This window comes from Alosa sapidissima, chromosome 11 (assembly GCF_018492685.1).
Source record: "Alosa sapidissima isolate fAloSap1 chromosome 11, fAloSap1.pri, whole genome shotgun sequence".
NCBI classification, from domain to species: Eukaryota; Metazoa; Chordata; class Actinopteri; order Clupeiformes; family Clupeidae; genus Alosa; species Alosa sapidissima.
Window position 1 is genome coordinate 26,328,631 of NC_055967.1, and position 23,667 is coordinate 26,352,297.

The window sequence follows — 23,667 nt, forward strand, 5'->3', positions numbered from 1 at the left end:
ACGCCAGACTGGAAGAGGAGGAGGTCCTGCTGTCTGGCTGCCCCTTGTGCACTGACAGCCCTGCGCTGGGCTTAGCACCGTGGCCTTTTTCCCCGTCTTTGCCACAGGAGGGCGCCACTGAGCCACGTCCCGTGTTGGCGCCTTTAGCCCCTGGCTTGGGGATGCCACTGCGGGCTAGAGACAAGCTCTCCTTCTTGGCACTGCTGCTCGCCTTGCTGCCTTTGGGGAGGGAAGAGCTCTTCTTCAGCTCGGGGGTTGAAGTGGCCGAATCCGGACACTTCAGCTCCCTGAGGTGCTGGTCAGGGGCCAAAGAGCCCTCCCTGGCCCTGGTCCTCTCCTTCTCCTTCTCTGTGTCCTTCTTCAGGGCGCTCTTCTTGGGCGTGAGGGCTCGGCTGAGCGTGCGCTGGGCAATGCCCCTCAGCGCCAGCTTGGGGCTGGTGTCAGCGCTCCGGCTGGAGGGCCTCTGGTGCTCGCCGTCCACCTCGTCCGGCTGGCTGCTGCACACGCTCCCCGGGGTCCCCGGCCGGGTGTCCGTCTCGACTGCATCCAGCTCTGGCGCCCCCTGCTGGAGCCAACCAGCGCTGCCACCACCACCACCACCACCAGTGGGGTAGGCCTTGGAGCCGCCTTTGTTGTTGAAGAGCTTGAGCTTCTCCAGCATGGACTTCTGGGCGATGACTTTGGGAGGCGCGTCCAGGGCGCCGCTGCCCGGCTGCTTGACCGAGAGCATGGGGGACGTGGAGCTGTGCTTGGCGTTCAGGGACTTGCTCCGCCACGGTTTGCCACTGCCGCCGCCACCACTGGGCTGAGGACTGGAGGTGCGGACCGGCCCGCAGTCGGCCATCGATGGAGACAGCGCAGCAACTCTCTCTGTGGAGAGAGAGAGAGAGAGAGAGAGAGAGAGAGCACAAGAGAGAGAGAGAGGGATTACACAGACAGACAGGTAGGCAGGTGGAGACAGAGAGGGAGAGGTGGAGAGAGGACAGACAGAATGAGACAGACAGACAGAGAGATCCAGCGTTAGTGCGAGGACAGGACTGGAGTGGAGAGGAGTGGAGTGGTGGTCAGTGGGGGCTGAGAGGCTGGAGCAGACAGGGATCTCTGGGAGCTTCTGGCCACGGGGCCGGTCCAGGGATTAAGGGCCTACTCCCCCCTGAGTCAGCAGTGTCTGCCTGAGATACACATCGCTACTCGCTACAGTACAGGACAGGAGAACTCCCTCCCCCTCAGCATATATACACACACACACACACACACACACACACAAATACAAACATACACACATATATATACACACACACACACACACACACACACACACACACACACACACACACACACACTCACAGTACACACACACACACACACACACACACACACACACCGCCCACACAGCAAACACACCACTGGCACCAGTTTCATATCACTGAAAGTATACCGGTGTATTCCTGGAAAGGCCACAGGCTGTGCATGTTGCAGCTGAGGAGTTGCAGCTGTAGCTGTGCAAGTTTGATTCCAGTTAAATCTGATGAGCCTTAGAGGTCTGTGATTACCCATGTCAATGTCACTACCTAAGCAATAGCACTGGCAAGTGCCAACAGTACATATCAAAAGTCTGGTCGGCCTTCTGCCCCTCTCTTGACCGGACTGCTATGGAAGATTGTGGAAGGTAGAAGATTATTTACTACAAAAAGCAAAACAAATAATGTGAAATTAAACATCTGCCATGAAACATCTTGTGCACGTATGGAATGCAGCAGTTCTAAGGGCCAATCTCAATTCTCTGTTTTACCCCTTCCCCTATCCCTTCATCTTACCCCTAGCCTTTGTCCCTCGAAACCGAGTGGCAAGACATAGGGGTGAAAATATTCCCCTTGGAAATGAGATACCACTAGCCAACCATAAGGGAGAATTGGGATGATTGAAACAATTGAATAAACGTAATTTACAGAGATCATATCACACTGAAAGCTAATATTTTGTCACTAGCAACCTGTCTTCTGTCACATAGGCTATCATTGCATTTTCAGCTCTGAATGAAACCGTTCAGGAATGTAGAACGTGCCTATGTTCGTTCGTAGCCTACCACCTGGTTCGGGTGAATGAAACAGGGATGGGGGACAAAATAAACATGCAGTTTGCTATATAAACATTCCACAACTCCTTCGATATTTTACAATAATATAAGTATATAGTATAGTATAGTATAGTAGAGTAGAGTAGAGTAAAGTATAATTTATTAATCCCGAGGGAAATTAAGGTGTCCAGTAGCATACATACATAAATACAGAATAAAAAAACCACAAAGACATTACACACATAGCTGTGGTTGTGATGAGCTTGAATTTCCCCTGGGGATCAATAAAGTATCTATATATCTATCTATCTAGAAGAAAAGAGTGGTTCATCACATGTGCCATAGCTGAGTGGTACATAGCAAAGAGCAGCTAAAAGAGTCAATAACTGGAAAAAGTGTCCAAAGTGTCCAGGTGTCTCAAAGTGTCACTATGCATAGTCCAGGAAGAAATCGGGGTGAACACACACACACACACACACACACACACACACACACACACACACACACACACAGTGGGGGTGGAGTTGGCGTATCAGCAGCAGGAAAAAAAAGTGCAGATGAGTGTGCAGGTGTGGGAAGGTTGATTATGCAGTCCAGTCACCTATGATGATCTCTTTCTGGGTGTCCTTCTGTGTGGTGTTGAACAACCGGATGGCCCGGGGGACAAAGGACCTCCAGAGCCTGTCTGTCTTGCATGGGATGGCACGGAATCTGTAGCTGAATGCGCTTCTCTGGTTGTCAAAGACTGGGTGCAGGGGGTGATTGTAATTTTCCATTATAGAGTCAAGTCTGCTCAGTGTCCTCTTCTCAGCAGTGGTAGTGAGAGCCTCCAGTTCTGTGCCAACAACAGACCCAGCTTTCCTCACCAGCCTGTCAAGGCGTCCAGCATCTCTCTTCCTGATGCTGCCTCCCCAGCATAGGAAAGCACACTGGCCATGACAGACGAGTAGAACATCTGCAGGAGTCTGTTGCATACATTGAAGGATCTCAGCTTCCTCAGAAAGTAAAGCCTGCTCTGACCATTCTTGTAGAGTGCTTGTGAGTTAGCAGACCAGTTAGCATATAGTATAGTATTTAGTATAAGTATACTCTTTGGGAAATTTGGTCTCTGCATTTATCCCAATCCGTGAATTAGTGAAACGCACAGTGAGGTGAAGCACACACTAATCCCGGCGCATTGAGTTGCCTGCAAACAGCGGCGCTCAGGGAGCAGTGAGTGGTTAGGTGCCTTGCTCAAGGGCACTACTGGTTAGTTCTTCGGACTTGCAACCGGAGGGTTGCCGGTTCGAACCCCGACCAGTAGGCACGGCTGAAGTCACTTGGCATGCAAGAACAACAGAATTGGTTACCTACAGACGTTGACACGTAATCAAGGGACAAAAAGTCGCTGTATTACGTAGCACTTATTAAGTGTTCTAATACCAGAGAGTACAGACCAACATACCGAGCACAACTATAGGAAACTATAATCAGGGTTAGGAGTAGGTTTACATGCAAGAGTTTCATGGTCTGTGTAAAAATGACGACAAAATATTATTGATAAGTTCAACTGGCTCTAAAAACAGACACTCCACTCACCTCTTTGTCAAATAAACAACCACCCACAGAAAACCAACAATATCCAAATACAACAGCAGCACACCGGTACCCAGAGTGAACACCAACTCTAAGGTGGGCTAGGTGCTATAATGGAGGTAGAATAGAGGGCTAGAGAAAATGTAACGGCCTCCACTCGAAATTTCAAATCCAAACTGCTGAAGGAAGTGAGGCAGGAGTGGGTGTGTATATACGTGTGTGTGTGTGTGTCTGTGTGTGTGTGTGTTGAGTGTGTGTTTAGCGTGTGCCTAGGCAAAGTGCCTTGCTGAGTAAATCAAACTCTAGCTGTTCTGCTGTTACCTCACACAGCTGCCTACATATCCATGGCCACCCCCCCCACACACACACACCCCTCCCCCCCACACCCACTGCTACCCTCAGCCCAGACCTCACACAACAAATAACCTCCTTTAAAAAGTTAGTGCCATGACAAAAAACATGTCAAACTGCATGATCACATTGGTTCACACAGTAAATTCACCACACACACACACACACGCACGCACACACACACACACACACACACACACACACACACACACACACACACACACACACACACACACACACAAACACACAGACATACAAACAAATAAGCATAACAAAAACAGCATTAGCGATAATGATTATCCAATTTGAGAAAAATATCTGATGTATCTTCATGGTTATCACCACTTTGAGTTCACAAATATGAGCAAAAGAAGCGCAATTTGCATTCGCAATTTTAGCATGCTGACAACATAGACTAATAAGCAAATTTGACCAGATTATACACAAGGCTGACCAACACCTGTGGTGTCCTTAGTGGCGTGAACAAGAGTATTTGGGATTGCTGGTTCTAATTACAAAGCCATACAAATGCCAATTAGCCCTAGTAACCACAGTAACTGGGTCAAATTATCAATGCACTTCAAATAAACAAGCGAGGGACACACACTCGTCTGGCTTCCTCCAATTCCAGAGACAGTAAGCAGAAGAGGACAGTTCACCGCTCACAGATAAAAACTGCAGGGAAAAACTTTCCCAAGATGTCGAGAGCAAAAAGCCCAAAAAGGCTTGGTTTAGGGCCACACAAGGCACAGCACCAGACAAGCTAACCTCCCACATGGCAACGCTTTGCCCTACCGCACATGTTACCATTTTTCTCTCAACACTTCTGTTTTTATGATGAACAATTAACATTTCTGTTAGAGACGGGAGCAGACAAACGAGGCTGGAGCGAACACACACACTAGGCCACAGAGAGCGGTCAACATCCACCGCACCATGGGGTCTCAGAAACAGCTTCTGCCACCAACATACAAGGATACAAGGATACAAGGAAGTTTATTGTCACATGCATATAGTTACTGGAAGTAAGAAATGCAGTGAAATTATGTCTGGTGTCAGCCTATTTGTGCATTAATGGGGGGGGGGTAAAAAGTGCAGTAGAAGAGGACAACATACACATGGCTCACACTCAGACTGAAGGGTGGGAGTTCAAAATGTGTTTGGCTGTAGTTCGCATGATCAATATACAGTGTGTGACACATAAATCAAAGGATTCCAATGTGGATTTGCAAGATCTCATCACTACACTGCAACAAGCAGAGCTCTTTGTAGCATGTGCTACAAATAGCTTTTATCTGTCCATGAAATTAATCTGAATAGAACTTTCAGCAATGTAGGCCTACAGTTAAATATATCATCGGGACTATTCTTATACCTGGTAGACAGTATAACAGTTTCTGTTTAAACAAGTGTTCTTTTACTTGAGAAAAATGACCTCAAGTTTATTCAGTAAAAGCTAAACAAAGGGCTGAACCAGACGACAGTATTTATGTAAACACATACACACGGGACATCTGTACAACAAACACCTCAGTGTGGTAAATAGATGACAGTGTTTATGTAAATACAAACACACTGGTCATCTGTACAACAAACACCTCCAAGTGGTCCATCAGAATGCATGAATCAGACGACTGGCGCTAGGGACGACTCTGAATCGCTCCCTCTGAGATCTAACAACACTGCGCTGAAAGAAGGACAGAAAACGCGTCTCCTTTGTGCGTGTTTAAGTGAGATGGACAGTTCAGTTCCCCCTGTTGTTCTTGCCCCGCTGCTGAAATGTATAGAAGTCCCCCTCACATGAATAAACACAAATAAAAATGGCTGTGGCGAGGCAGAGCAGCCGTGCATAGCTTAGCAGCAGAGAGGGGAAGCTAAGTAGTCTATGTTAACACAGTATCCAACAACTATACCAAAGCTTCTGCCAAATCCCATAACCATAACCAATCATAACCATAACCATAACCATAACTAGTCTACACTCTTCAGTCTTATACAGCCATAAGTGCACCGGTCTACAGCAAAAGCGTCTGCCAAATCCCATAACCATTACCATAACTATAACCATAACCATAACTAATCTACACTCTTCAGTCTTATAGCCATAAGTGCACCAGTCTACAGCTATTGTCACTTTAAGACACAACACTATAACTTGTTCAAAGGAGAGTGTATAATGCTACAGTGAGTTCACATTATTTTCAATGCGCTGTGATTTACTCAGTCACAAACTAACTTCCTGTGAATCAAATGTTGATGTGAAAACATCTACCCTAAAGCAGCTAAAGAATAACCTGCATAACGTGGGGTGATCAAAGCACAGTGACGAGATGACAGCAAACAAGCAAAGAGAGAAGCAGTGCACAGACACACCTGAGGTTGAGATCAGATGCAACCACGCAGCCATCTAGCCCATCGTCACCTACGCTGCAAATCCTCCAGCTGCAGGATCTGACCCCTGCCCTCTCTCCGCCTCGCGCCCGCAGTGCCCAGGAAAATCCCACAGCCCGAGCTGGTGGGCACGGAAGATCGATGGCAACCCCTCCCGTGCCAATCACTCTGCTGGTACCCGGGTGCACTCTATGTGTGTCTAATTAGGTCAAAAAAGTGCCAATAATCACTGCCCAGTCTACAGCGCAAGTTTGATTTGCAGAACACATACTCACCCAATGTGAGGGAAAAATCGCAAAGAGGCGCTTCTACAAATTCAAGTTAGATCCATTCTTGTAGGTTACAAGGTTCCATGTCCTACAATGGCCGTCAGCAGCTGAGAATTCTCTTGTTTTCTGTCCTCCCATCCGTTTCTCTTGCTCCCTTTCACACACAGGCAAATACACACTCAATAACCTTGCTAACTCTCTTTCTTGTTCCAAACTATTTAACTCACAAAAGCTCCCTCATTATTTCTCCCTTTCGCTACTCTTCCCTCTCTTTTTCCCTCCATCTCTCTCTTGTCATCTCTTTCTCTCTTTCTCTCCCTCTGTCTCGGCATCCCCCTCTCTCTCCCTCACTACCACAAGTACACTAATTAGAGCTAAATCAATGCCTCGTCACACAGCATACCGCAACCAGCAGACAGGGGCTACCAGTTAACCCTAACTGCACCTTATCTATCTGTCTGGCACTCTCTCTAATACAGACACACATATCCATACACAGACACACATGCACACACACACACACACACACACACACACACACACACACACACACACACACACACACACACACACACACACATAAACTGAGGTCCAAGAGGGATAATAAACTATGTACAACTGATGTTTCTCGAGCCTAACCAAAGCAAATCTCAACAAATTCCTTCAGAGGTTTTGGAAAAGCATGAGTGAAATGCAGAATCCCATTCAGCCCTGACCAGCATCCTTCACCACCACATCATAATCATAAACAACGTCTGGAGAAGTACATCGTAATCACATTACAATTATAGCGTGTCAAGTCGGGGAGACACACACGAGGCCATAATGAAGCTTTTCTTTTGCCAACAGAATGACAAATTCTAGCTGTACAACATAATAAGCAGTGCTGGTCCAAACAAACAGGTCTATTGGTAACGAATCTGTAAGCACGAGCTAGTTTTACTGAATCCAACGATAACATTCCATCAAACGCAAAGGTTTATCCACTACAGACACTGGGAGCTTACCAGCAAACTACAAATCAGCGCATGGACAGACTAATCCTATAATGTAGACCTTAACTTCCTCTCTGACATTCCAAAAAAAAAAAGATCCCCCCCCCAAACCTCTTTGCAAGAATATACTGTAAGTCTTATAAGAATAAATATAAGAATATGAGTCTTCAAAGTTCCTGTCGATAAACCACTGCATGATTTCATACCTCATAATAAATGCTGAAAGAGGCCGCTCCAAACACATGCTGCACAGATCTTGTAATTCGAGAGAATTTTAACAAGGTTACGATGAAGACGAGACATCTGCCGGGTCACATTCAGGCCTCCATGCAACCTGCCACGGTCATAACATTCCTCCTAACAAGAGTTAACGATCCAGTGCTTAGGAAGTGCGAGCTGCGCCGATCCCTGGTGGAACGCCTCTGGTCACATGCTTGTCATAGCACCTCTGTTGGTCCAGTCGGTCCCGATGACTCGCCCGCTCACAGCGTGGACACTGGACAGCTGGCCCTGCGGCCACAAACATGACTGCCCTCTGCGCTCCCCTTTGCTGCTTATGGATCATACATCCACACCGAGGTGCAGACTCACACATCAGCATGGGCACACACACAGACACACACACACACATACATGTAACACACACTCACACACATAACACACACACGCACACAAATATAACACACACACATACACACACACACTATTCACACACACACGCTATTCCTGTCTGTGCCTTTTTTAACTTGATTTGAGCCATGCTATGCATACAGATGTGTATGCGGTTCAGCATCAACCGCACTCCGATCACACATGTACTCATGTGAGTTACCGGAACACGCCAACTTTGGCAGTGGGTTACACCAGTTAGCCTATAGTTAGCTTATAGCCAAAAGGGAGCTATGGGCTACCTGGTGTAAACCACCATCAGTGAATTATGCTAAGCTAGGCTAATAGTGTAAGGTTGGGTTATTGTATGTAGAGAAGAGAAGAGTGTGTGTCCTCTTATCTAACTCTGGGGTAGACGGCTAATGAGCTAATTTCCCAAAAAGTTGGCGTGCTCCTTGAAGTTGGTACTCCAGTGTTGTGAAGTTAGACACCCCCTCACCTCTGTCATGGCTGCTGGTGGGGGTGTGGGTGCTGAGGGGGGGCCTGGCCTTGTCACAGTGATTGAAGCTCTGGCTGCGTCGGCTGCCCACTCCACTGGCTCCACGCAGCTTCCCCTCTCCAGCGCGCGCTGATAGCCCAGGCAGCCTGCAGTGAGGGGGTCGGCACAGGACGCAGGGAGAAGAGACAGGGTGAGAGAGCAAGAGAAATCAGCCTTCATCTTCATCTCGCTACCTTAGAATAATAAGGTTCTATCTGACATTTTTGTCAAAATGGAGTTATTTACATATTTTTATTCTTTGAAAGTTTCTTAAGTTCAGATGAGTTGTTTCTTAAAGTTGTGTATATATTTGGACTTTATATCAAAAAGAACTTGTTCCATTTACCATGTAACTCTATGGAATTCTAAAACTTTGAAGCTCAATATCTCAGAACTACTCAAAACGCAGATAGAACCTTATTATTCTAAGATAGTGATCTTTCTGAATCCTCATGTGACCCCAATCCCCTATTCATCTCTTCACCTATCTACTGGAATCTATGCTGTATCTGGGCTGTGACTGCAACAGGTTCGCGTCCAACTGAGTAAACAAACCACACTCATATGATCCTCTGGCAGGCCCTGTATTATGATTGACTTTTAAACCTAGGCACTGTATACCTGCAGCTACAAGCATGTAAATGGTGGGGTGGCCTTCAGTAGCTCTATTAGGCCAGCAGGGGGCAGTACAGCATTGGGGTCATTGCAATGAGCCTGACAACAATGGAGAAGCACACACACACACATGAAGGGGTACTTTGAGGTCACTGGGGAGGAGGAAAGAAAAGAGAATGGACAGAAGAGATGAAAGGGCTGACCTAGAGGTCTTTTTCTGAGCAACAGAGAGCTTGGGCCTCTTAGTCTGAGTGGAATCCTTGGATGAACGACTGAAGGAGAAAAAGAACAACAGAGAGAGAGAGAGACAGAGAGTGAGAGAGAGAGAGAGAGAGAGAGAGAGAGAGAGAGGAAAAACAGGAATGAGACGACAGAGACAGACAACAAAGAGTGCAGGTAACACAGCAACATGCACACTTGAGATTTGGTTTGAAGAAAAGTTAGGCTATGGGTGACAGAGTTCAACATTCAGAGCTAGTGGAGAAGACATGCTGTGGCTTGAAATAGAAACACAAGGACAGACGCAGAGGAAAGAGACAGGAGAATTACAGGGATGAAGAGGCTCGCCGTGGAAGTCTTAAGTGCACACTTCACTCTAACATACAGCGCATAGATTTACTTTAACATACAGCGCATAGATTTACTCTAACATACAGTGCATAGAGTTACTCTAACATACAGCGCATAGATTTACTCTAACATACAGCGCATAGATTTACTCTAACATACAGCGCATAATTTTCATAGTAACACTTCTATTGCTCACCCCTTCACAACCTCAGACAAACCCCTGACAGGCCCATGAATAAAGTCTGCTAAGTCACTGGACATAAAAATATCATTGTTTGAAAGTTTGAAAAGGTACACAAGAGCGATCTTGTAGCCTGGAAAGCAGCCCGAATTTACCCCGCCCACAAAAGAGTCAGATGTTTAAACTTTATTATCTGTTATATAAGATATTAACAGCACAATAACTTCAAAAGGATGATAAGATCTTAACAGAGATTAAGGCCTTTGACATCCTCAAATTTTGTGGGTTGGGTAAATTCAGGCTGACTTCCAGGCTAGGTATAAATACACCCTATAATCAAATGTAAATGGTGTGTTACCAGGCTCAACTTCTGATAAGATTTTGAGTCTGGCTACGCCAGGCTAGCGTTCTTGAACACTTTTAGAAACTTTTCCTTTATCTTATGGATAAATTTGCTTCAGCTAATGAAATGTAAATGTAATTTACATTTACATTTAAATTGAATGAAATCTGCTTCGGCTATATGTAAATGTAAATGCTTCGGCTGTATTCCCTCCACTACAATAAGCACAATGGTGAACATAAGACAAGGTGGCACCTGGATGTCATGTCTGTGTGAGCTTTCAGAGCAGGGCTGGCGGAGCCCTGGTGGCTATGGACGGGGCAGGGGCTCCCCTGCGGAGTCTGCCCAGCATTGGCGAGAGGCGGCTGGGCAGGGCTGTGAGGCCGCTGGGTCTGAGCGGTGGGCTTTGGAGTCTGGTTCTGCTGCTGCTTATAGCGCGACAAGCTAAAGAACAGGCCGAGGATGGCCTTCAGATTCCCATTACGGATCTCTGCAGAACAAACAGGCCAATAGGGAGATGAACATTTTAGGGAGATGAACATACAGCTATAAACATTACAGCTATAAATTACAGTTGAGCATAAGCACAGACGGAACTAGGACGATATCTCAGATGTTGGTCCAAACATTATAATAATGCCCTTCAGTGCCTAACTTTACTGACTTATTAGAAGACGTTAAGGACAAGTTTCAAACTCTGCAGACATGCCTGTCCCAACACCTACCTTCTGCACACAGCCCCTTAATGTTCACCCCTTTGTCATCCAGAAAACCCAGACAAGCCTCAATGTTTCCAATCTGAGGAGAAGACGGAGACACAGCTACATAACATGAAGAGAACACAGGGCTGAGGAAAGCAACAGCCAATTATCTGTTAATTTATCAATTCATTATCAATTAATTGTCTGGGGGGGGGGGGGTGTTAGGGAAAGTGATCATCTCAATTTTCCTTCTTTTCTTTTGGAGAAAAAACACTGGATATTATCAATAACTATTATCGATAGGCACAGTACATTAATCTAGAGCTCTGACTCTCACTCAGCTGTGTAAGTGATCCAACGCAGCGGGAGGGGGGGTTTGGGGGGGGGGGGGGTCATGGGGAGGCAGATGGCACTCTGTGGGGTGCCATACCATTAAAAAACATCCTGATTGCATGCCCACTGTGTTCAAAGCACTAACTGTAAATAAAACAGAGCTCTGTGAAGCATACAGTGATTTGGCAGGGCAAATAACAGCTGTCAATACGATACAGTAACAAGCAAGGTCGAAGGTGAGCATAGAGGACCTTAGAGAGGACAATACTCTGACCAGAAGTTGCATGTCATCCCGTCTTTGATACCTATCATTATGTTAATGATTCCACTGGGAGTCTGATGAATGACCTACCATTTGAGAGCGACTCTGCGGATATCCATTGATGTCTTGAATCTTCTCATTTGCTAGGAGAGATTGAAAGGCAGAGAAGGAGAACATGATTTCTTCAGTAGGTTGTGTATATGATGACTCATGTTCTGTTTGATGTTATTCAGCCATTTACAAAGAAATTGGATCTGTTTCCAGTATTACTGATTATACTGATCTCATCACCATCCTCACTAACAGTTCTCATTTTCATCCTTTCATTACAGTAAACAACATCAGTTGCCCAGCATTGGATTGGGAAAAGCAACTACAATCCATTCAAAGAACTAAAAAGCTGCCCACCAAAAAAGGAGCACATTCACAGTTACTCTAACAACTTCAAAGTGTAGCTGCATACTTCAATGCTCAAATAAAGTGACGTGTATAAATACTAACTTCCTTGTCTGCGAAAGAAAATGTCAAATAGTGCCATAAAATCCATTAAGATTGGAGCAGTGTGAGGTCTCTTACCCACGACCTGGATGATCTCAGCCAGCAGTACTCCGTCTGCCACATCCTGCTGTAGGTCCTTTATGAGGCGCTGGTGGCCCGATTTAGCCAAGTAGTGGTTCGCCCAGTCTGTGTAAATCTGTTTCAAACAGACCAGACAAGAGACCCTGCAGTCAACTCAGGCACACTCCACAGCAGAGCTCCCCACGTCTTGACACACACACACACACACACACACACACACACACACACACAAACACAAACATACACGTGCACCACACATTCATTCACACACAGGCAACCACGTTTAACCAAACATGCACATGCACAGACACACACACACACACACACACACGCACACACGCACACACACACACACACACGCACACACACACACACACACACACACACACACACACACACACACAAACACAAACATACACGTGCACCACACATTCATTCACACACAGGCAACCACGTTTAACCAAACATGCACATGCACAGTCACACATACACACACACACACACGCACACACACGGACACACACACGCACACACACGGACACACACACGGACACACACACACACACACACACACAGAGAAGTGAAGACAAGGCAAGAATGATGTCAGACTGGTAAAGTGCAAAATAGAACTTGCTTTTCCAGGAGCTGCCATCTCCCCTTTCCTCTCGTTCAAATTCGGGCCACTGAGCACGAGTGAGGTTCGGCGTGGCATTAAGAGAGAGAGAGAGAGAGAGAGACAGAGAGAGAGAAAGAGAGAGAAAAAGAGAGAGAGGGAGAGAGGGAGCCACAGCGAGCCGCAGAGGCAGCAGAGGCCCCCTGAATGGGACACGCCGCATGACATCACCACAGATTAAGATAGAAACACACTTCATCCCTCCACGAGCACTCCAGCGTAAATCTGACTGAAGTAGTAATCCAGAGGTCACTGTGGGTAATTGGCCCCTTTCGTTCTGGCATCTCCTTCTGCCCTGGCAGGCAGGGAGCGAGCAGTTACTGGGCAGAGTGGTCAGAGACTCAGGTGAGGAGGAGGAGGACACACACACACACACTGCCATGTGTGTGTGTCTGTACCTTCACATTTATTCATTTAGCAGATGCTTTTTATCCAAAGTGACTTACATATTTCAATTATATTACATTAAGTGCCTTTGGGGTTAAGTGCCTTGGTCAAGGGCACAACGGTGGAAGCCGGGTATTGAACCCACAACTTTTCAGGCTACTACACGCTAGCCCAGCTCCTTAGCCACTATGCTACCGCCACCTCAGAAAGGGTCCTTCACACTACAGGAAATCCAACCTCACACAAACCTAGAAGGGAGGAAGGGAGTGAATGCCGCAGCATCCCTGAGAGTGTAAGCCTCCATGTCAGCCCTTCTACTGGAGGTAGGCTCCATTGTTTTCAACAAGGCATCTAATTAAAGGTTCTCTAAGCGATGTTAAGCGGTTTCTAAACTAAAACATTTTTTGTCACATGCAGCAAACATCCCATCACCATCCACTAGCTGCCTGTGCCCTGAATACACTGTAAAAAAAACACACTCTCTGTGGATAGCCCAGGCTCAAAGAAGGCAACAAAAAATTAGTCCAGCCTGGACCATAAAAACATAACAAACTGTTCCAGCCAATCACCGATGAGATGCGCGTTTAGAAGAGTTTCAATTGCACGGGAGGGAGAGGGAGGGAGTAGCGAGCTAGCTCTCTGTTTTGTTTGAACGTCAACAGAAGTGACAGAAGTTACTTGAATTCCTCTCAACGCACAGCATATACTGTATGAGGATGGATGGATGCTGAGACACACATGTGTATATTGGACATTTCGTCAAACCAAAAAGTAAATCCTATAAAAAGATGCCCTAGTGCCCTTGTAGTGGCGCTGTGTTCTGCATGAGGTGGCCTGCTGCTCTAACATTAAAACTAAATTCCCAGTGGCTGCAAGGAGGGCATGAGGATGCTGTGAAGGGTTGTGTGTGTGTGTGTGTGTGTGTGTGTGTGTGTGTGTGTGTGTGTGTGTGTGTGTGTGTGTGGGAGAGGGGGGACTACAATCTCACCATCTGCAGTATCTCACAGAGGGGGCAAAGAATTTTACATCATAAATTTAGTTAATCTCTGTAAATATTGACAGATTAAGTGTCAACTATTTGCCAACACATCTGGCTGACAGTGAAAACCAAGTTGTATTTTTGTATAGCTTCTGGATTAAGAAAAGAGTGCAATGTTGGATAGATGGCTCAACAAACAATGAGAATTCAATTTAGGACACATATTTAATCCTTCATAGTGGACTGAACCATCCCATTGAATGAATCTTAAGATTTATGACATTTATGACTGTGCTTGCATTCATCACTACCACATGGTGGCAGCAGAGTGTGTGTGTGTGTGAGAGTCCAAAATCCCCTATAGCTAATGTGTGCCAGTCAGTGAGGTCAGTGATGGTACTCATGTTAAGAGTGGAGGTGAAACGGCCACGGTCATCCCCAGTCGCTGACCACTTTCCATCTTCCCTGATCCTTTCTCCAAGCACTGCCAGTACACTCTCTTGTCAGTATTTCTATCTCTGCATTTACAAATAAAAATCAGCAGCTTCACTGTACATTAAATATTTTTTTTTGCTATTCGTTTATTTTCAACATTGATATTTGATATACTGTAGTATTGACATTTTTGTTATTATTACTATTTTGCTTAATGTTGGCTTACCAACTTTTAAAAACTGCTTATTTTTAACTATTGTAAAGTTCATATTCTGTAAGTCACTCTGGACAAATGCATCTGCTAAATACAATATCCATAACACCACAACCGTGTTTCATGTCCCATTCATCCAGACTCAGTTGCAGTGCTCGGTCATCAAGACCAGGCACTCTGACAGGCAGGCTACACCAGGCACGCAACTGAAGCGTTCCATTTCGCAGAGCGCATGCTGCAACAATTAGCGATCAATCGATGGGACTGGCTATTCACCTGACGGGGTAGTGGCGCATACATTCAAACTAATTAGACCAGTCTTCTAAAACTATTCCTACGCTCCGCGCGGATCGCTTCAGTGACGTGCCTGGTGCAGCCTGCTTGTGAGAACACGCTTGCCTCTGGCCCTGGGAGATCCAGGGATGCTCAGGGGCTTGCTCTACCCACAGGCTTCCCCGCAGCAGCAGACAGCAGATGGGGAAGCACCGCTCCGTCCCTTTGCCCGCGGCACGGGCTCCTCTTAGCTGCCGAGCGGGCAAAGCAGGCTGGCGGGCGGGCATGTGTTTGCAATAATCATCATGAGCTGCTTGCTGCTGTGGGCAGTTTTTACTTAGGCCTGCGGTGAGGGAGGTGGTGGCACTTGGCCACGACTCAAAGTGCTGCAAGGCGGGCAGCTGCATCTTTATGCATTTTTGTTTGTGTGTGTGTGTGTGTGTGTGTGTGTGTGTGTGTGTGTGTGTGTGTGTGTGTGCACATGTTATGGAGAGTGAAGTTGAAGTGGTCCCACCACATTCTATGAGCCCAGATAAATCCCCTCTAAGCTCGGAACAAACCTGCTCAGAGCAGGTGGTGGGACCTCAGGGGACGATTCCCATGGGCCATGAGTCACAAACACAGACATACACACACACACACTCACACACAAACAAACAAACAGACACACACACACACTCACACACAAACACACACACACACAAACAAACACACACAAACAAACAAACAAACACACACACACACACTCACAAGCAAACACACAAATGAACACAAACACACACACACACACTCATGCACAAACGTGCACACACACACACACACACACACACACACACACACACACACACACACACACACACACACACACACACACACACACACACACACACACACACATACACACACACATATATTCGCATTATAGGATCAAATAGGGGGCGTCCGTGGCCTACTGGTTAGCACTTCGGACCAGAGGGTTGCCGGTTCGAACCCCGACCAGTAGGCGCGGCTGAAGTGCCCTTGAGCAAGGCACCTAACCCCTCACTGCTCCCCGAGCGCCGCTGTTGATGCAGGCAGCTCACTGCGCCGGGATTAGTGTGTGCTTCACCTCACTGTGTGTACACTGTGTGCTGTGTGTGTTTTACTAATTCACGGATTGGGATAAATGCAGAGACCAAATTTCCCTCACGGGATCAAAAGCATATATATACTTATATACTTATACTTAAATGAATCTGTTCTGCATGGCCTTCTGTAAGGGCTGAACTGAGCGGTTAAGGGTGGCGATGGTCAGCCCAGTGGTCAGCCCAGTACACTCTGTGTACTTGAGACCAGAGCGGTTAAGGGTGGCGATGGTCAGCCCAGTACACTCAAGTCATTAGCTGCACAGCTTTCCGTCAAAATAAAAGCTCAGGGCAGATGGGTGATGGGACCTCTCTGAAAATGAGAGTGAAATCTCTTACACCAGCAGTTCAATCTTTTTTATTAGCTTATTTTTCCACTCATCTACGCACATCTTGATGTTTCAAGTGCAATCTTGCCTACCCAGTTCTGTAAGAATGACTAGTCTACAGCTCAGATTTAATAGAGGTCCATAAGAAATTGACGTTTTTATTGTTAAGGTACATTAACTTGACCTGTCAACATTACATCGTAAAGATATCAATTAGAGACTGCTTTAGGCACCAGTGAACCAATCCAAACCTCTGCAAAGGCAACAGCAAAACACCACAAGGACCTTTCTCGCTCTCAAGCACGTCTTTTCCAGTCTACCATGCCAGGAAACTGAGCTGGACTTTTTATTTTTTAAAAAGGGTGGACAATTTTCTTTCCGCTATAACAATATTATTTTACATTAGTGCCTCGTGTCTTCCCTCCCGGAGCTTGGAGGGGCCCGGGGCCGGTCGGGGGGAGAGAGAGCGCGGGTGCACATGGGCCCTGGAGCCATGCGTGCGGTGCGGTAGACCAGCGTCAAACTACAGCCCTGCAGAAAAACCACCGGCCACCGCGCGCTAATGACAAGGCCGGCAGACTGCCTTTCATCCACCCCGCCGCATGCTACAGTGGCCCCTGTGGCCTCCCCCTCCCCCCACCCCCCTCGGCTCCCAGGGGCCTCCGCTGGACTTAAAGAGGAAAGAAGCCACAGCCATTGGCTGCCAGGGGCCTTAGCTGGACCTGCGGGGAAAAGGAGCCACCGCCATTGGCTCCCTCCGCTCACACACACACACCGTCATCGATGCCGCAGGGGGTTGCCTAACTCCCGACACAGCTGAGGGACGCACCGGTGGCTGTGTAAATTATAAATGCCTAGCATCTGTGGTCACGTAGCACGTAGCACTTTGGCCTTGTGGACATGGTCTGTAATGGCTCGAGTCACAGAGAGCAGCCAGCATCTCAACTGTTCCACAGCTGTGCTACAGGTTAAGGGCAAAAAGGTGAAATCACACCTGTGCAAAAACCACTTAACAAACCACAGCAGGTGTACATTCCACTGACTAGTTCAAATGCACTTCCTTTAGACTACTCACCAATACACTTTTAATCCACTAGCTACTGCAGACTGGCTATTTCAGAATATCAACCACATATGCACTCAGTAGCTGATATATCATTGTACTGATATATTTTTATTCCATTCACTAAATGGAATTAACTAAACCTCAGAAACACAGACATCAGAGCTTTGCTGATGAACAAGCATGCAAAAGGCCATCGGGCACAGCATTTCAAATGTGGCATGAATAGCAAAAAAGCTCAGGAGTAGCTACCAATAACTCAATCAGTTGCAGTGACCGAATGAGGGCACTATGTACAATAGCGACCATCATAAGATGGCGAGGAGCAAACCATCATAAAACGAAGCCAAATAATGAGAAAAGCGGCAAAAGCCTGCATACAGAAATGCAAACAGTCAAGAGATGCTTTGAGCAGTGCAATGAGAGATACTTATCTGGAGAGGGCTAAGGGCATGATCTGACCTGAGGGTCCGTGGAGCTGCCTTTGGATGCGGGGGTCTTCTTCGCCGGGGTGCCTGTGGTGGCCGTGCCAAGGCTCTGGTTCCGCTGGAGGGTCCTGTGGGCACTCTGGCTGCCCAGAGTAGCCTTCAGCTTGCCGGCGGCGGGTAGCGTGCCCGTCTTGGACGGGTGCTGAGGAATGGGAAGGGCATTGTGCACTGGCTTGGGCAGTTCCGACTTCATCTTCGAGGCGACCAGAATGGCAGGCATCTTCCCTAGTCTGCGCTTTCCAAGCGCGTCTCCAAAACCACACACACACACACACACACACACACTAAGACACAAGTCTACTCTCACACACACAGGCACTCACACTACTCTAACCCAGCTTTCAAAAGCAGAATCAGAACGACCACAACCACTGGCTGAACCGGCTCAACAGCTGCAGCAAACCAACATGAGAGCACATGCTCTTAAACTTGTATACTCACACACACACACACACACACACACACACACATACACACACACACACTCACACTCACACACACACACAGAGCTCCACTCTAAGGAGCAAACACAATACTACTACCACTACACACACCCAAATCCAAAATACGCCGAAGTGGCTTCAGGAGAGTCCTTTCCCATGAAAAGTGTCCAAAAGACTCCTTATTGTTGTCCTCCTCTCCTCAAAAGACTCATTTATGTTGTTTTTCTTTTCTTCAAAAGACTCCTTTATGTTGTCTTCCTCTTCCTCAAAAGACTCCTTTATGTTGTCTTCCTCTTCCTCAAAAGACTCCTTTATGTTGTCCTCCTCTCCTCCAAAAGATGCTTGTTCACTCACCCAGGACAGAACAGGACAGGGGCTAGTTCCTCCCTCCTACCTGCCCCCTCTGACTGATCCACACACACACACACACACACACACACACACACACCACTATGTAGCAACAAGCAGGGACTCCGATCCACACACACACACACACACACACACACACACACACACACACACGTCCAACTGTTTAGCGACAAGCAGGGACTCCAACTCCACGACGGGATCCAGGAGCAACAGATAGAAAAGGAACAAAGAAAAACAAAAACAAAACAAAACAAAAACAAAAGGAGTATGAAGGCAGCGTGCCTCTGACCTGACGAGCACAGACTGCAGGAGCGACTAGATTAGAAAGACATGAGCCGTGAATGGCAGATGCTTCTTTTCAAGTGTGTGTGTGAGTGTGTGAGTGAGTGAGTGAGTGAGTGAGTGAGTGTAAGGGGGAGGTGGATCTAAAGACTGGGCTAAAGATGGGTAGATGGCCTAATCAGACGTAGTAGGGAAATCCTGGCATTCAGTGGGTCTGCACCAGTGAGCACTCCCATCAGGGGCAGATTAACACTTTCCATCCAACACACCAGAGCTCTCTCTCTCTCTCTCTCTCTCTCTCTCTCTCTCTCTCTCTCTCTCTCTCTCTCTCTCTCTCTCTCTCTCTCTCTCTCTCTAGGGGAAACAAAGCTACCATATGAAGAAGTCTGGGACCATCATCTAACAGCGGTCAAGTGTGCTGCACTAATTGGCAACATTCCCTGTATCATACAAAGACTGGATGGTTGGTTGAGCTGATCTGTGTGTGTGTGTGTGTGTGTGTGTGTGTGTGTGTGTGTGTGTGTGTGTGTGTGTGTGTGTGTCAGCATCATTCCAGGAATCAGGCCAGCAGGGACTAACATGTATAGTCCATTCTATATACAGTATATAACATTAGTACTATAAAGAATTTGGAGACATTACATTTTAAGTGAGGCAGCAGCATACAAGTCTCTGGAACAATTACCGGAATGCAATTAGACACAGATTTCGAGATCTCAGACTTTTTAACCCTTAAGAAGATATAGCTTTAACCTCCACAATCTTGATCCTTTGTGATCCTTTTTTTTTCAGTTTCTCCAGAGCTACTGAGATATTGTTTTTACTACCACTATGCACCTCCCTAACTGAGGAGTTGCAGCCCAACACAATATGAAGTGAATCCAGGATGACATGAGCTAAGTGACATCCATATGGTTTGCTTGGTTCACATAATCTAATGAGCTTTTGGAGGTCAACTGCAGTCATTATCAGTGACTGCACTCAGTGAATGGTCCTGACATGCCTGGTCTTTGTCCACCACGGGTCAGAGAAAGGTGATAGTCTGAGCTATTTCTACACCGTGGCACATTTAATACATGTGATCTAATGGCCTAATCCTTGACATCCAATGTCATTTACCATGGATTAAAAACAGAAACACATAAGAGGTCTCATATGAATAGGTCAAGGGATCTGAATGTAACGGCAGGCTTGATTCAGGGGGATATTTCAAATGCATTTCCATGACTTCATTGAATTTTGTAGTATGGGAACCACTTATGTTGTATCATTGTTGTATTTTTGTATTTGTTGTATTAAGTTGTATTAAGATTTGTATTTGTATGTTTTGTTGTTTTTTATTTATTTATTAATTTTGATATCTAAATGCAAAATAATTAAAAAGACATCATGACTTTAGATAGAATAATTCAACTGAAATATGGAATACTTTGGAGCAGTTCTGTGATTGCTGTAAATAACATCTGGAAAAGAAACAGCAAATAAGTACTTTTCCCTGCTCCTCCCTCATTCAGATTTAGACCACAGCTGATACCTACAACATCTTTCACTAGAACTGGAAAAAAGAACTGAAAAAAAGAAAAAAGGAGGTCTGGCATCAGTTCCTTTAACTCTTTCTAGAGCTATATATTGGTCACGTCATACACCAGAACTTTCCATAAGCAGGGTAAGGGCTGAAAAGCTAAAGGGAGAAAGTCCACCGTTACCAAGTTCACATTCACCGCCTTGACCTGGTGTGACCACCACGCCATCGCCCATTTCCCCATGACTCCATCTCTGGACGTGGGGATAAGCCTGTTCCAGATGGTCGCCAGCTCTCTGCAGCAGATCCGACACCTGCACTGCTCACTGTATCAATGTGTCCCACGAGCACTGGCCGCCGCGCAGAACTGCTGGGTTCAGTTTTAAACGCTCGAGACAGCAGTGGGTCAGAGTTGCCGGGGAGGGGTGAGCTTAATGCCGCAGAGCTGCCAAGACTGACACCGGATTAAGGACAACAAGAACAACAAACATTAAATGTCCGACAGGTAGCATGGGCATAACCCTTGCGGCTCTTTTTTTACTATGTCAAATGCAGTTACACCACAAAATAACATTGCCCACTTTGATTACAAGGTGTACGATCTACTTAACAGGAGACGGCAATCCTGTTTGTGAGACCATGGAATTATAAGTAGAACCTATGACAGTGGCTCAGCTTGAAGAGAGACTTCCCTTATTTTGACCCATCAAATGCTTAACCACCTACCTCTTGGGTGGGAAAATACGTAAACGCAACCTTGGCAGACCTACCATGGGGCAAGTGAGTTCAGATTTCGCGATCATGGCACCTCAACAAGACGTGAGTATGCACACAGGCATGACTCACTGGCACACACGACTGCGTGCTTGGAGGACATGCCCCGAGCTGTGAAAGCCTGTGTCTAACGAGGGGCAAGCGCAATAGGTTCTCCAGGGGGCGGCCACTTCACCAGATGTGGCCTTGATGGAGACCAGAGGCCTTCACTTGAGCAAATCTCCACTTAACAGCCTAATCACAGGCAGCTACCACCTCTGGCTGTCAGCGCCCAGCTCTCTGGACATGAAACGCCACCACCGCAGACATGGATCGGAAAAAGTGCCCACTGCCCACGTGCCAACTACTTACCCCGAATCATATACACATACTAGCGGTGTACAGGTACACATATTCGTACCGAACTGTTTAGATACAAGATGTTAGGATCAGATGTGTACCGAATGTTCGGAATGCAGTCTTTTAACAGTAATCAACAGTAGACTTTTTTGGGTGTGGACCATGTTTCAAGTTTGAGTTCCCACACAAAAATATAAAGTAACGGACCATATGTCAGCTTAGTCAATTAACGTCAAAGGATATTTGACACCTTTTTAACACACTATTACCGTTGCACATCAGCAATATTGTCAATGAACTTTGGGCTTGCAGTACCTACAGGCTTACCGTACCGAAAAATAACCGCACCGTGACTAAACCGAGGTACACACCGAACCATGATTTTGCACCCATAACACATATTTAATCAAACACACTTTGAAAGGTGGTAAAGGATGCATTTCTTGTCAAAATCATCACTTTCCAGCTAAAACACTGAAGTTACAGTAAAAATATAGCAATTGTGTTAGATTTACTTGGCTCAAAAAAATAATAACAAATCTTTAGCTATACTGCCTTTAGAATGCAACTGTTTTTACAACAAAATAATAAAATCACACTAAGGTTAGTTGTTCTAAGGTTAAACAAGTGACCGCATTTTTACCGGTGGTTAACACTAGGCTGAAATCCATCTGTAAAGGTTACAGGTCTTTTTTAAAGTTAGCGACATTAACCATAGTTATGAAACTGATCTAGGATCAGCGTACTGTATATGAGCAATCCTACTTCACTCAGTACAGGGGCTGGGAACAGGCAGATCCCTATCACATTCATTCCTTGCTCAAGTAAATAACCCTAAGGAAGCAGCTTGCAGGCATGCAGGTGGAGGTCTATCACAGAGCTTCACCCTCCACATTTCTCAGGGGGGGTCCAAGAGGAAGTTCAATTGACCCAGTTGCCACAGCAGTGTGGCAGAGATAGCACTATCGCGGTGCTCGCTGCCCACATCCTGCTAATGTTCCGAGGGCACCTCTGGCAGGTTGATTGGCACGCAGGAACATAGTGCTGGTTGGCACAGGGTCAGAGCCGCGCTCTGCTTTGCGTCTGCTCTGTGGCAGCGATGCCAGTGATGAAGAGGGCATCTGTCAGCAGACAACACAAGAAGAACGTAATGTCCACATTATTTTGAAGACTAATGAGGGCTACAGTATAGCATGTAACTACCAATACCAATAAATGAGCATGAGATATAACTCCAAAGAAAATGTTATAGTAAATTGTAATGAAAGGGCAAATAGAAAATGAACATTTCATATTTATTTGGAAAAACCAACCATTTCAGACAAGGACAGCTGAAATAACATACCACCCACACCAAAGACTCAAAAAGAGGCTGAAAACCCCTAATAAGGGACGCTGGATATGATGTCTTTTTCCCGCACTTTTAGCCAGATCAGAGGAGGTGTTTGCCTTTGATGATTTCCAACTTCAAGTTCAGTCCCCGACCACAGAGGTCAAGTTCAGTCTCCCCCATACAGCAAACAGTACACGAAGCTAAACCAGTACTACAAGCCTGCTTTTTTGGTGGAGGCAGTGGGGGTGGGG

The 23,667-nt window shown here is 46.3% G+C and overlaps 1 protein-coding gene across 5 annotated transcripts in view; it reads right to left on the reverse strand.

The window, feature by feature from the left end:
- The window catches only part of LOC121723848 (neuron navigator 2-like), a 76,564-nt gene extending 57,535 nt beyond the window's left edge, over positions 1-19,029 (reverse strand). For 4 of the 5 annotated variants that reach the window (XM_042110001.1, XM_042109998.1, XM_042110000.1 and 1 more), the window contains exons 1-8: positions 18,329-19,029; positions 12,387-12,504; positions 11,901-11,953; positions 11,240-11,312; positions 10,770-11,004; positions 9,624-9,692; positions 8,767-8,912; positions 1-870 (exon numbers count right to left, since the gene is read on the reverse strand). The exon at positions 1-870 is cut by the window's left edge and continues 163 nt beyond it. In XM_042110001.1, coding sequence (XP_041965935.1) covers positions 1-870; positions 8,767-8,912; positions 9,624-9,692; positions 10,770-11,004; positions 11,240-11,312; positions 11,901-11,953; positions 12,387-12,504; positions 18,329-18,574 — 1,810 coding nt within the window. In that variant the 5' untranslated portion in view covers positions 18,575-19,029. The remainder of the gene's footprint in view (positions 871-8,766; positions 8,913-9,623; positions 9,693-10,769; positions 11,005-11,239; positions 11,313-11,900; positions 11,954-12,386; positions 12,505-18,328) is intronic. The other variant, XM_042109999.1, reaches the window with a different exon arrangement.
- Between the last annotated feature and the right edge of the window lie 4,638 nt (positions 19,030-23,667).